The following is a 14,148-nucleotide window of genomic DNA, read 5'->3' as shown; positions in this document are numbered from 1 at the left end:
TGATATACAACAACCCCATACGCCACAACTCATAATTATCTTCTTTACATTGAAATTTCCGATACCATGGAACCAGGGCTCCAATATACTGAACATACTCACGATTATATCAGAACACACACGACTGGACAGGTCTGTATCTCAAGAACGCTGCCGACCAACTCTCAGAGAAATGTTATGTTAAGAGCGTGCTTGACACGACAGTCATTGCAATTTACAAACAATTACTCCTCAATACGGCTTAGCCAGATGTTGCTACATAGCTATCGACACTCAAACACGCAGAAACAGTAAACAATATATATATATATATATATATATATATATATATATATATATATATATATATATATATATTTCTCCCCTCTCCGTGTCCTGAAACAGGGCTCGGAAAGCCTAACGATATCGACCGACTAACAGGTTTCACTAGACGCGGGTGCGAATGGGCATATAGTCAGGAGAGCGCTCTTCTGACCGTTATCAGTTTTTGTAACCGGAGCCGTTACTTCTGAATGAAGTACCTCCACAATTGGCCTCACACGGGCTCACCAACAGCGTTCGGCATACTCGGACGGTGACCCATCCAAGTGCGGGTACAGCACGACAGCGCTTAACGTCGGTGATCTCATGGGAACAGATATTACCACCGCGGCAAGGGCGTTAGCTATCACACTTACCCACCCTTCTATAACAAACTTCACCTGGATGTTTGACGCACCACAAAGTTTTAGTATGGGATCAAAGAAAAAACACCCTGCAATAGATAAGAAAAGAAAAATCATGCACAAAAAATATTGAGACAACGTGACTAATGTTTCATAGGAACACAGCTTCAAAGAGCAACTACAGAAATGATAGCACGGGAAAATTCACTAAGCGTAATGTTTAGGAAAAAACGTGGCTAATAAAAATTCACAAAAATATAATTACCTATAGAACCAGTCTAAGAAACAGAAAAAAACAGCAAACAAGATGTCTGTTCATATTAATCAGTATGAAGATTCTAGTGAGATGATCTTCAATTGTCTCTTCACAAATGGTTCAAATGGCTCTGAGCACTATGGGACTCAACATCTGTGGTCATAAGTCCCCTAGAACTTAGAACTACTTAAACCTAACTAACCTAAGGACATCACACACATCCATGCCCGAGGCAGGATTCGAACCTGCGGACCGTAGCAGTCGCGCGGTTCCTGACTGAGCGCCTATAACCGCTAGACCACCGCGGCCGGCCTGTCTCTTCACAAAACCAAATGTATTTACGTAGTTAGGCGCTCGCAAAATGTTATTATTATGCATTTAATGTGTTTCAAAAATAATGATTGAAGATGTTTGCTAAAAATAGTTATCTCTTCAGCGCAATGTAACACAAAATTATTTTTTCAGACTACTTTTTAAATGATTCTTCAAAAAAAATTATTACACCTAAAATCTCGCACAAGTGAGTTCTAATCCTTGTATTAAACAATCTAATTATGATCTTAAAAGTTGTTAGAGAACATCTTTACCTGATAAGTACTGTCATTGTGGACCAGACGTCATATAATAACGTAGCCAAATAGCAAAGTTTAATTGTGAATTACGTACACACGAGAAGAATTATGTCTAATCTTGTCAAATAAACATTAAAGAGTAATACGATCAGAAATGAAGGAAGAATACTGATGGGGATAGGCGATAAGTTTGTGATACACAGTTTTCATAATTGAGAAATATATTTGTTCATCAATACCTCTGAATTTTTAAGTATTCAGGTATGAAAACACTATACTTCACAGTATTTTATCTTAAACATTTACTTCACTCACGGGTGGCCTGCTTCATTAAGCAGCTAATTGGCACTTAGTTCGTCATATGTAACTGAGGTATCGTGGTTGAGCGTATTCCACGTGGATCGCATTGCATCGTGTATGGGACTGAGTGCAGTATAATCTACATAGTTATGGTTCGCAGTGCAGTGTGGGCTCATAGCTAAGTAGCGTCTTCCATGCACAGCGCTGAGTTGGCCGAATCTATTGTGGTGCTTAATGGACATACAAGCCAAATCACGGATGCCACGTGAGTTGACGCCTCATTACTCCCGTGAGCTACTTGCTTGTACCTGATGACGTAGCGGTGACGTATTTAGCATCGCACTCTAACACCTCGTACACAAACGGAAGGAACAGACAGTAGTATCACATATTATTCGAACATTACAAGCGATGCTCACACTATTCGACATGTGCTGGCCGGCCGCGGTGGTCTCGCGGTTCTAAGCGCGCAGTCCGGAACCGTGCGACTGCTACGGTCGCAGGTTCGAATCCTGCCTCGGGCATGGATGTGTGTGATGTCCTTAGGTTAGTTAGGTTTAAGTAGTTCTAAGTTCTAGGGGACTGATAACCACAGTAGTTGAGTCCCATAGTGCTCAGAGCCATTTGAACCATTTGAACATGTGCTGCTTTAATTGCAACAGAGGAAATTTGATGACTCTCCTCCCAGAGAGGAGCTCGCCTTTCTTCCGCATGTTATTCAAGGGTGCCGCCAATTGGGCGAAATTAGGAACAAACAGGAAGAAATTCGCGATTTCAATAAATCTGACCACTTCCTTCTTGCTCATTGCAATTTACAAACAATTACTCCTCAATACGGCTTAGCCAGATGTTGCTACATAGCTATCGACACTCAAACACGCAGAAATATATATATATATATATATATATATATATATATATATATATATATATATATATATATTTCTCCCCTCTCCGTGTCCTGAAACAGGGCCGGTGTCGGGGAGAGGGGGGAGCAGGGGGAGCGGTGGCGGGTAATTGAAGTAAAGCAAGGAATGCGTCCGCTCCTAATCAGTGCTAACCCCTTAAGCCGAAACCAGGTGCCCCAAAACGGATATACAAGGACGAGCCAAGGTAATCTTAGAAGTGTTGACACTAATCCCGGACCCCGAGAGCCGTAACAAAACTCCTCTGAGGTGCTACAAATGTTTCGCGAACGTAGCACTGTGGACCACGACATCTTCAAGATAGTTATAAGCGGATTTTAACTTAAGATCTTTCAAAACATCGTCAAAAAGACGAGACAACTCGGCCACGCCCATAGATAGTCCAATAGGAACCTGATTAAACTCGTTTCCAGTGAGTACAAAAGGCAGTTAATGGTTTGGGATCTTCCGTCAAGTGAATCTGATGGCAGTACAGGGAAACAACGGGCACCCACAAACAGGTGAAGTAATTGTGAAGGTCGGGCAACGGAACTAATTGCAAGACGACCTTCTGGTTGAGTGCCTTATAATCGACGACTAGCCGATAATCGCCACTCCGTCCATTAAGAATAAGAAAAATGGGTGAAGCATAGGGAGCAGTCGAAGGTCTAATGACACTATTCCGGAACATGTTATTAATTAGCACACACAAAATCTTCATCTTGGTTGGGGGTAATCTATGAGGCGCCTGCCGAACAGGAATATCGTCAACCAAGCGAATCTTGTATCGGATTTTACTAGTGACGCCTAATTTACTAGTGAGGACATCGGGAAATCGGGATAATACGCTCAACAGTTGCCTAGCCTATCCAGGTTCCAAATGATCAGTGGAAAACTCATGTAACCATGACTCCACATTACTGATCGGTTGAGAGCGCCGCCGCAGACACAATGCTATCCTTTCAGTAGAGCAAAATTTGAAATAAAAGCCACGAGCTTGGTAATCAAGAACTAGACCAGTATGCTCAACGAAATCACAGCCCAGAATCAAGTTGATGGACAAAACCTTAGCAACGACAAAGTTGACAGGCCATATAGAATCCAGTATGTCTAACTTGCCCCGAAACGTACCTACCAGAGGTAACTCATGTCCATTAACATAGGAGGCATTCTGCATAAATTACCAAATTTGAGGTACAATATATGACCAAGTAGTGAAAGAGAACTCCTAGAATCCAAAAGAGTGCCTACAGGGTCAGTGTTCAAGTGGGCACTCAGATTTTCCTCTGCTCCAATGTGGGAGCAAATCTTAAAAGGAGGACGAGTACCTCTACGCACCAGTATCCTATGGCGTCAGAGGTTCGGACGCGGGCCCCGCTCCACTGGACATGACCCCACAAAATGTCTCTATCACCACATCTGAAACAAACCTTAGGTTTAACCTAACTGGGCACAAAGCCCGCGGCCTCCTGCCGGTTCCCCTCAGATGGGGTAGCGGACTACCTGCCTTCCATTACTCATCAGCAACCGTAATCCTTACATCTCGGCAACTAAGGTATCCAACTGAACGAAGCTGGCAGGTTTTCCAGAAGAAGCTAGACGTCGGTACTCTGGCTTCATGCTTTCTCGTATGGCCTTAACGATATCACCTTAAATTACTTGCAGCCCCAGAGCTGGTACAGCAGTACGGATCTCATCAATGTATTTACGCAATAAATTGTGCTGGTGTTGCGCAAGCCAAAAATGCTTGCGCTCCAACTAAAGTCTGATCCAGGGTGACCACTTCAGATGAATAAAATACTGTCTCAAATCACGAAGGGACCCATCACTCTTCATGATTCCAGATAAAATCTTGCTTAAAACTCCGCAGGTTAGCCGACAAATAAGCTGAAGAACAATGACATGTGAAATGCACAATGCAATTCAAACCGAACCGCTGACAACACAAATTCAACCTGCTCAAGCTGCTCGTTAGAAATCTCGTTAATCCTTCATAGTAGATGCAAGCTGGGGTTTGGCAACCTAGCAAAAGCATTAGTAGAGATCACATTAACTGGTCCCTCGATTTCCTGCCCAATCTCCTGATGGCGTGAATTGAAACCTACACCACCCCTCTCGCTTACACTAGTTAGATCATCTAAAATGAGAAGATTCAATCTACCTGCAGCTCCCTAAATTGAGTAATTAAGCTGTCAGTGGCAGCACTTTCATTAGGCTTTAGGGAAGCCTTCTTTAAATCGTCAAGACTATTTACTTAGTGTGTGACCTGCAGTTGAATCCTGTACACACCTTTGCGCTGTCTGACTGTCCTCAGCACAGCACCTAACTCACCAGAGGAGCCGAGGCTGAGATCCAAATGTTTGCGCACAAACTAGCTGCCAATTCAGGCACTGCGCCCTCACCTGATTGCTGCCTAACTCGTAACTCGTAGAAAAGGTGGTCTTTCTTGAGATAACCTATTCCTGGGACACGGCCTGGCTGCCATACTGAGAATTGCTGCCTGGAAAACATTGCGTAATTAACTAAATACAGTTTACAGTTAAGACGAGTAAGGTAGTAACTGAGAACGGTGTTGCAAGAAGGGAAAGGATGGTGACCCTCCCCTCCTCCTCCCCCCTCTGGATCTTTCCAGAGAAAGAAAAATAACCACGCTCTGGGTTAGCAGTTGATAACTAGGAATTTGAGTGGAAGGGTTTCTGATCTGGTAACACTAATGGAAGGACTAGGGTCCCCACATAGCTGCTTCAGCGTTCATAGCCTTTAATATCCATGAACTATACACCAAAAGTACAGAATCCTAAAAGCAATTAACAGTCATTGGATAGTTAGTCACTGTTAACAAAAGTTCCGTGATCACATTTCAAGTAAATGATTTTTAAACAGGTGCTATTAAGTTTGAAGCCACCATCGTTCTGTACACGTGATAATTATAGAATTATCAAAACAATTAGCAGTCACTGAATAGTCAGCTACAGTTAACCAAAATTCCCTAAGCAGCAAATGACTTTTAAACAGCTGTTATATTAATTATAAACCAACTGTAATTCAATAGACATCAAAACACGGAATTAAAAAAAAAATCAATGAACAGTCACCGAATAAGCAACTGAAGTTATTTAATATTCACTGATAAGATTATGCAAATAACTTTTAAAGAGTTGCTATCAGTTTTTAACCAAATGACCTTTAAACAGCTGCTATTAATTATAAATGGATGTTGCATAAGCCCCACAGGGGGAGGGGGGGGAGGGGGGGGGGAAGAGCGAGATGCGAGATGTCCGTACATACATGGAAGTTACTTAACTTGGACAGGATGGCCGCTGTCCGTCCACTACTTAAGCCTGGAAGAGACCTTGACTAGCGTCGAACAGGCCGTATAAACTCCAAGTAGCTGGTATGTTTTCCGAAATATCAGTCCCAATGAAGGAAACCGTTTCACTGGGCAGGCGAGAAGCAACAGTCAAAATCAGGCTCGGTGCCTTCACAGGAGCCGATTCGTTCTCTCGTGTACCGTCTATAACTCCAAACATCTTGTTCCCCCAGCCGACTCCCTCCGCATATCACACACTCATTGCCCAAAACCCTGTTGCTTAGTGGCTGTTGTCTCCACCGATGACGCCACATGCACACTCCCGAAGTTATTCAGGCAAAGATTGTCAACGATGGGTGAAATTAATAGAAGACGCAGCCCGTATGGCTCACAGTAGAGGGGCAGGAAACCTTCCGCCACACACTGTTAGGTGGCTTGCTGAGTATGATGTAGATCAGACGATATTTTGGATGTCCGCAGCAGTTGGGACTCAGCAGTACTTTGTCGTGTTTCAGCTGTCGTTGCAGCAGGGTGAGGCTCACTGGTGCGGCGCCTCCATCTTGAACGAGCAGTGGGGGATCACCGCAGCCCACTGTCTCAAACAGTGAGTAACTCTGTCATTACAGTCGTCTGTGGCAGATGATAGAACTAGTTAGTTGACACGTCTAAGTAAGACGATACAATAACGACAGATTGGGTACGACAATTGATATGGTGTCATGTTATGTTAATGTTTCTCCACAGATACACGAGCGGACCTTTTGTTGCCATTTCAGAAATGTCCAGAAATGTCTGACACGCAACATCCACTTTTTCCACAGTAATCCACGTCCATCACTGCTCAACAGCGTAGCTGCTGATTGCTATTGAAAATACTCAAACTACACAAGACCAACCGCAGTACGCCACTGCACGACTGATCTAGACCACTCATTTTGCGTGAGGTTCGAGTACTACTCTTCATGTGATCCACTTATTAGTCGTCAAACATTCGACCTGAAACACAAGTTCATGCCATCTTACATAGGTTATCATTCACAAACCATTCCTCAATCTGTTGACAAAAGCATTAGCTCAAGTTATACGGAAAGGATCATTGTTCTCGAACACGTCTATTTCAAACCAGCAATCTCTAAACACTTGTCAGTGAGGTTCTATGTGTTACATCTGCTTTATGTAGCAAAAAATACAAGCAAATAAACTATAAACAACTTCATCTGACGGAAATGAAAAATAGTTACAAAATGTCACATACTGTGTATTAATCCACAGTATGTATCATTCAAAATTTACTGTCAAATAGAAGTTATAAGGCGATTAACAATTACAAAGTACGATAACGTATTCTGGGCACCTCTTCGATGCATCTTCATCACCTTTTACAAACACAATAAAAAATAAGATGTTACTGTGGTATACAAATATAATACAACAGTCACCAAGGCAATACCTCTGGAAGAAAAGTTATTATATATTAACCATGACTATATTAATCTTAGTTCTAACACGTAGCCGGCCTCTGTGACCGTGCAGTTCTAGGCGCTTCAGTCTGGAGCCGCGCGACCGCTGCTGTCGGAAGTTCGAATCCTGCCTCGGGCATGGATGTGTGTGGTGTCCTTAGGTTAGTTAGGTTTAAGTAGTTCTAAGTTCTAGGGGACTGATGACCTCAGATGTTAAGTCCCACAGTGCTCAGAGCCATTTGAACCATTTGATCTAACACGTAAATACATCGATTTACTAGTTAAAAAAAGAAATTAGTTAATAATTTACATCAATTCGTGAATATATCAATGTAAAGGGAAAAAAATACTCGAAACATTCAGGGTCTTAATCAACAGTAGTCTCACAACACAATCATTTGAATAATGAAGAATATCACTGTTTCCGACTTTAAAATACGTAAATCAATGTCATTCACTTCATATCCCATTAACAACGCATCTCCATCTCCATCTAAATGGATCAAACATAAACGCCTGGCAAAGGTAACACCGAATCACCTTTACAATAATTCTCTATTATTCCACTCTCGTACAGGGGACGTAAGGAACGAACACGTGTATCTTTCCATGCGAGCTCTGCTTTCCCTTACTTTATTACGATGATCATTTCTCACTATGTAGGTCAGCGTCAGCAAAACATTTTCGCTTTCGGAGGAGGAAGTTGGTGATTGAAATTTTGTGAGAGGATTCCGCCGCAACGATAAACGCCTTTGTTTTAATTATGTCCTTCCCAAACCCACTATCATGTCCGTGACACTCACTCCCCTATTTCACGATAATACAGAACGTGTTGCTCCTCTTTGAACTTTCTCGATGTACTCCGCTAATCCCAGCTGATAAGGATGCTGCACCTAGTACAGTACTCCAAAAGAGGACGGACTAGCGTAGTCTCTTTAGTAGCTCTGGTACATTTCCTAAGTATTCTGACAATAAAACGCTGTCTTTGGTTTGCCTCACCCACAATATTTTCTACGTGCTCTCTCCAATTTAAATTATTCGTAATTCTAATTCCTAGGTATTTAGTTGAATTTGCGGCCTTTAGATTCGACAGATTTGTCATGTAACCGAAGTTTAACGAATTCCTTTTAGCACTCACGTGGATGACCTCACACTTTCCGTTATTTAGGGTCAATTGCCAATTTTTGCGCCATACAGATATCTTTCCTAATCGTTTTGCAATTCGTTTTGATCTTCTGATGACTTTACTGGATGATAAACGACAGCATCGTCTCCAAACAACCTATGACGGCTGCTCAGATCGTCTACTAAATCGTTTAAATAGATAAGGAACAGCAAAGGGCCTATAACACTACCTTTGATAACGCCAGAAACCACTTCTGTTTTATTCGATGACTTTCCATCACTTAATACGAACCGCGACCTCTCTGACAGGAAATCACGAATACAGTCATATAATTGAAACTATATTGCATATTCCACAAGCGTCTTAAGTGATACATTTTGGAATAAATTTTAGAAATGGATGGAAATAAGGAATCGATTTGAAATACCTTCTAAAGAGCACTCACCACTTCGTCTGTGTAAAGAGCTTGTTGTGTTTCACAGGAACGATGTTTTCTAAATCCGTGTTGACTATGTGTCAATAGACCGTTCTGTTCCGGATAATTCATAATGTTCGAACACAATATATGTTCCAAAATCTTGCTGCATACCGACGTTAGGGATGGTGCCATATAAAAAAGTCATGCCGCTGTTCATATCTTTCTAACAACAAAGCTACAACGAAGGCAATTATGCTGATTGATGTCCCCCTGACAGCTAAAGAACATTTACTTGAAAAAGTTTGTAATTTGCATCTCGATAAACAGTTATTTATGGTGGTCAAGATAAATGGGGCACCCTGTATACTAATCCAGTCACACTTCATAACCTTTACACTGAAAAAACAAACTGCAGAGGTGTTTTGAACAGTCTCAACTCTGCTTTTCAAAATTCAACAGCAACTGAGTGTATAAGAGCAGCAACGGACAAGTATTAATCCTTTTTTTATACATTCAAAACTATAATAAAGCATTAAGATATCATAACCTAATTCTCAAATTACAGTTTCATTTATTTCAGCCTTAATTTCAGATCGAAAGATCTAATAAATAAGAGAATGTGTTAATTCACTCAGCTGTGAAGCCTCAAATCACAATACTTGCATGGAATTAATGGAGGATTACCTCCATTGTAGCACACAAATGAAATTAAAATTAACCATTCAACTGTTCCGAGAACAATCCCAGTTCCTACATGAACTACTAGAGACAGAGGCATTAACTTTGCAAGCACACAAAAAAAATGGTTGATTCTATTATTTTCAGTATTAATAATTACTGACCGAACTCTCCACTCTTCTCTCAACATCAGATCAACACAAGAAATTAAGATAGCGTTTACACTGATTAGAGTACACTGTGCCCGCAGTTCTCTCAAGATCACTGAATGAAGAAACAGAACTTTAGCACAATATAACCACGCGCAGCAATACAAGCAACAGTGAACGCACTTAGCAATAACTCTCTTCTTCTGTAGAACAGAGACCATGAGTAATCACAATCTTATCTTTTGCAAACTGTAATAAATTTTTGCCAATCAGATCAAATAAAACTGCACATTTATACTATTCACAGCCAATGAAACTGGCAAGTATAGTCCCCACAATTAATTACAAGTTCCAATAGGAGAAGTTACGTGCATCTAGTGAAAGATTAAATTGAATATTACACAGTGACGAGGTAAATGTTAATACTCGCAGTGAGTCAAGAGCGTATGCGCTAGTACTTGGTAAATGTCTGTGGTGTTCAAAAGAACCTTCTGGTTAACAGATTTAGTTTTAGTCGCTATTTGTATGAAATACTTACATGAAATACTGTATGTTATATTAACCGACAACACATCTCTCTAAGTGCTGTACACTTGAAAATAGCTCTATGTAACGGTAACAGGTTGCACCTTTTTCTATTCTGAATATTTCTGATACAGTTTTGTTTTCTTTTGGCTATAGGGTCAACCCATACGGGGTGCTGGCTGGTACCATCCAACTGAAAGAAGGGGGCATGAGACACAACGTGACAGAGATATACATTCATGCAGATTATAACGCCTCTGATTCCTATGTCAATGATATAGGGGTATTCAGGGTAAGTACTACACATTTTTTGTAGTGTGATTCATGTCATGAGTGCTCAACAAATTTCGAAAATATTCAAACTGGACAGATTCAAAGATTCAGCACACAGAGACGTAGAAAAATGTGAAACTGAGAAGGTGAGGCGTAGCGCCGTATACCGATCCTGCCTTGGGGGTGGTTAAGTGGGAAATGTGTCTCAGAGCTGGATAGTGACAGATGGTGACGCGAAACTGGACGCGCACGTAGTTTATGTATCAGCCGATAGAGGACAGTACTGAATAGGAGACTGTCATTTAGTTTCGATTGTGCCCACTAGAGTGCACAAAAGTAATAGAATGTTTTTCATAAATTGTTCTAGTATTTTCATAAAGTGTTATTATGTCTTTTTGTATAGATAAAATGTTATAAACGTGTTTTAGCGGTATGAATGATGCGTGAGTGTGGTTTAAGGTTAATATGAAGATAACTGTTTAACGAGTTATGTAGTTGGATTTAGTGTGGGAACATTTCGAAAAAGTACGGATGTGGACAAAGGGGATTTTTGCAGAATAGATTTGTAAAGTAAGTTTATGGTAAAGGGAAAGTTAATTCAGGTATAAATAACAATAGTAAATAACTTTATGAATAAAAAAACTTCAGCATATTAAATAATTACGTCGGTAAAAAGTGCAGTCGTTAGGTTTACTATTTTGGGATTGGTTATTGATTAAAAGCGCGGACTGACGCGGCAGAATGTTGTTTTGCTATTGGCTGTGGAGTGAACTGACCAATGGCAAAGCAGTATTCTTCGCGCACCTTTCTCTGCTGGTAGAGAAGACTTATTCTAGAGAGGAGTCGGAGCCTAGCCATGAAACAGTTCGGACGTGTGTAGTAGTAGTTCCGATGGAAATGATAAGTTGCCGGATCTAGAAGTGTTTCATACGTCAAAAGTATTGTAAAGTGACGGCATAATTATTCCGATGGGTGTGTGGAAATTTCGGAATTTTTAAGTGAATTTTGGACGAGAAAGACATAAATTCCGCGTCGTGTATTGAGTAGGTCGGTGGCTACAAACTGTGACTGCATTAGGTACCGACAGACTTGATATTTGTCGAGCATTCTCAGTCAAAAACAATCCGTATTTTTGTAGCTATTACGTTTTCTGGAAACGCAACACCATAAACTTGCTAACGTGAGTGAAATGGATTATGAGTGACTGTGTTAAGACTAGCACAGGCTTGGCAGTGATACTTGTTCACCTAAGTTTCAGAATATATTAATTAAGGACAAAATTTCCAACCTTTCGTTTCATGTGAAAACTTTCTCCCGAAACGTAGATTTAGTGACTTTAATTGCAACCTGGTTCACGTCGAAGCACAGTAGGTTTCGCTCGGCTTCCCTACTGATGATCTGCTGAGATAATGTTCACAGGCAGGTGCAGGTTCGTCGTAAAGGGACGGAAGGAACCGCGCCGCCGCAAAGGCGGCCATGGTCTCCCACTGGAGACAGCTGACTTAAGGATGGTCAAACTACTGAAAGGACTCCAGAAGCCTGTAAGACGTAGGAGACAGCTACGGGCAGACTTGAAAGCACATCAAAATAATTAAACCTACAGTAATAACATTATCATTTCAAATTTTATCCTTATTACTCAATTCATGTGTGCAGAACACGACAATCAAAAACTGTCCACAAGTATGATGAAATCGAGAGACTGCCATACCAACGGTAACTACTCGAACCAGAAGCCTTGTAAGATAATGAACCTATCACACTTCACATAAAAGGTGACATGGAAAATTTTCTAAAAGAGGAACGCAAGATTATGAGAAAGATATTTGGTTCAAATAGAACAGAAGATGGCTGCAAACTAAAACCCTAGAAACAACAGAAAAATTTTCCCACCTCTTGTTAGACATCCCAAAAATTAGATTTAAATTTTATGGACATCTCCAGCGACTTCCATCAATAAGACTTCAGCAAAAAATTTTAACATACACGGAACGACTGAAATATATATTCCATAAATAAAATAAATCAGTTAAGTCCCAAGACAAATTCCTCAGATATGTCAACCAGAAATCCATACTGACAAAAAATTGACAAATGAGAAGCGCTGCAGGAGAAAGGAACTACAAGGGAAACAGGAATAAAATTGACTGATGAAACTTTAGGTTGCTTTTCTTTGAGTCATGAATCAAATGAGTGGTTCATTGCAGTCTGCCATGAATTCCTCTCTTCTGTCAAACTTCTTCGTGGTAACTCCGTCTACCTATCGGTAGAATTTACCTCACATTGGAAGTAAGTGGTAGTCACTGCGTGGCGGAAGAGTTCCGCTGTTTCTTCGTCGAAGTGATCCCTTAGTAAATTCAAGGAGTCCTCAGAAGGTAGCCGTGTGAAGAAGGACGTAACAGGGTGAGGACAATGACCCACGAGAGGTTCAATAGCTGCACCACGTGTCTGGCTATTCCATAAGTTGACAAATGTTTTGCATCCTCTATTGCATGTAACGAAACTCCCTTCTTGTGTGACTTCGGATGTCCATGAAAGTGTGGTGGTATCAGTGCTCTGGGGTTCAGCATTCGGACCATATCCTTGTCCATTCCTGAGTTCTTTAGCAGTGAGACGGTCTTACTCGTCACAGCTGATGTAGGATCGTATTTAATTTGGATCTTAGAAAGGCATCAATCTTCTGCCAGTAGTCAACTGATCACAACAGTATCGTCGCACTGCCTTTGTCCGCCACTAGGGTAACCGTATCTTCGTCTTGTCGTAGGTTGTGCATTGCCCTGCGTTCTACCATGGAGGTGTTGGTTTCCAACGTTTTTGCTTTTTCCATGAGTCTGCATGTCTCCCTTCTGACGTCTTTGGTGGTGTCAGAGGGAAACCCGCTGGTGGCCCGGTCGACGCTACTGATGACCTCCCATTTAGGTAATGTCATTTAATCCTTTTGACAGCACGGATGTTGCTGCTTCGTCCAGTTCCTTTCCAGTTAGATTGACGGTAGTCCTCGAGCCCTTTGTATTGATGCGCTGCACTTGAGCCCCCGGCAGTTGTTGGAAGTTGTCTTGTTGTTTCACGGTGGTTTCGCGTTTGCAAAGTTCACTGGTTGCGAATGTGTTAGCGTCTACCCATCCACACTAGGAAGGCGAGAGTTTGGATGCCAGTTCCAAGCAGTGTGAAAAAGGTGGACTGATAAGGTAAAGAATGAGGAGGTTCTCCAGAGAGTCGGTGAGGAAAGGAATATATGGAAAAGACTGACAAGAAGAAGGGACAGGACACCAAGACATCTGTTAAGACATGAGGGACTAACTTTCATTGTACTAGAGGGAGCTTTAGAGGGTAAATGTAGAAGATAGAAACTAGAATACATCCAGCGAATAACTTAGGACATAGGCTTCAAGTCCTACTCTGAGATTAAGAGATTGACACAGAAGAGGAATTCGTGGCGGCCCCATGAAACCAGTCAGAAGACTGCTGACTCTAAAAAAGAACTTCTAGTAGAGTGCATGTATATTACCTG

The 14,148-nt window shown here is 41.3% G+C and overlaps 1 protein-coding gene across 1 annotated transcript in view; it reads left to right on the top strand.

The window, feature by feature from the left end:
• Positions 1–14,148, top strand: part of LOC126242287 (mite allergen Der f 3-like) — a 64,540-nt gene that overhangs the window by 21,017 nt on the left and 29,375 nt on the right. The window contains exons 3-4 of the mRNA XM_049948076.1: positions 6,524–6,612; positions 10,521–10,656. Coding sequence (XP_049804033.1) covers positions 6,524–6,612; positions 10,521–10,656 — 225 coding nt within the window. The remainder of the gene's footprint in view (positions 1–6,523; positions 6,613–10,520; positions 10,657–14,148) is intronic.

The sequence above is a fragment of the Schistocerca nitens genome, chromosome 1 (assembly GCF_023898315.1).
Source record: "Schistocerca nitens isolate TAMUIC-IGC-003100 chromosome 1, iqSchNite1.1, whole genome shotgun sequence".
NCBI classification, from domain to species: Eukaryota; Metazoa; Arthropoda; class Insecta; order Orthoptera; family Acrididae; genus Schistocerca; species Schistocerca nitens.
The sequence above is the reverse complement of the archived record's forward strand: the minus strand, read 5'-3'. Positions and strand labels throughout refer to the sequence as shown.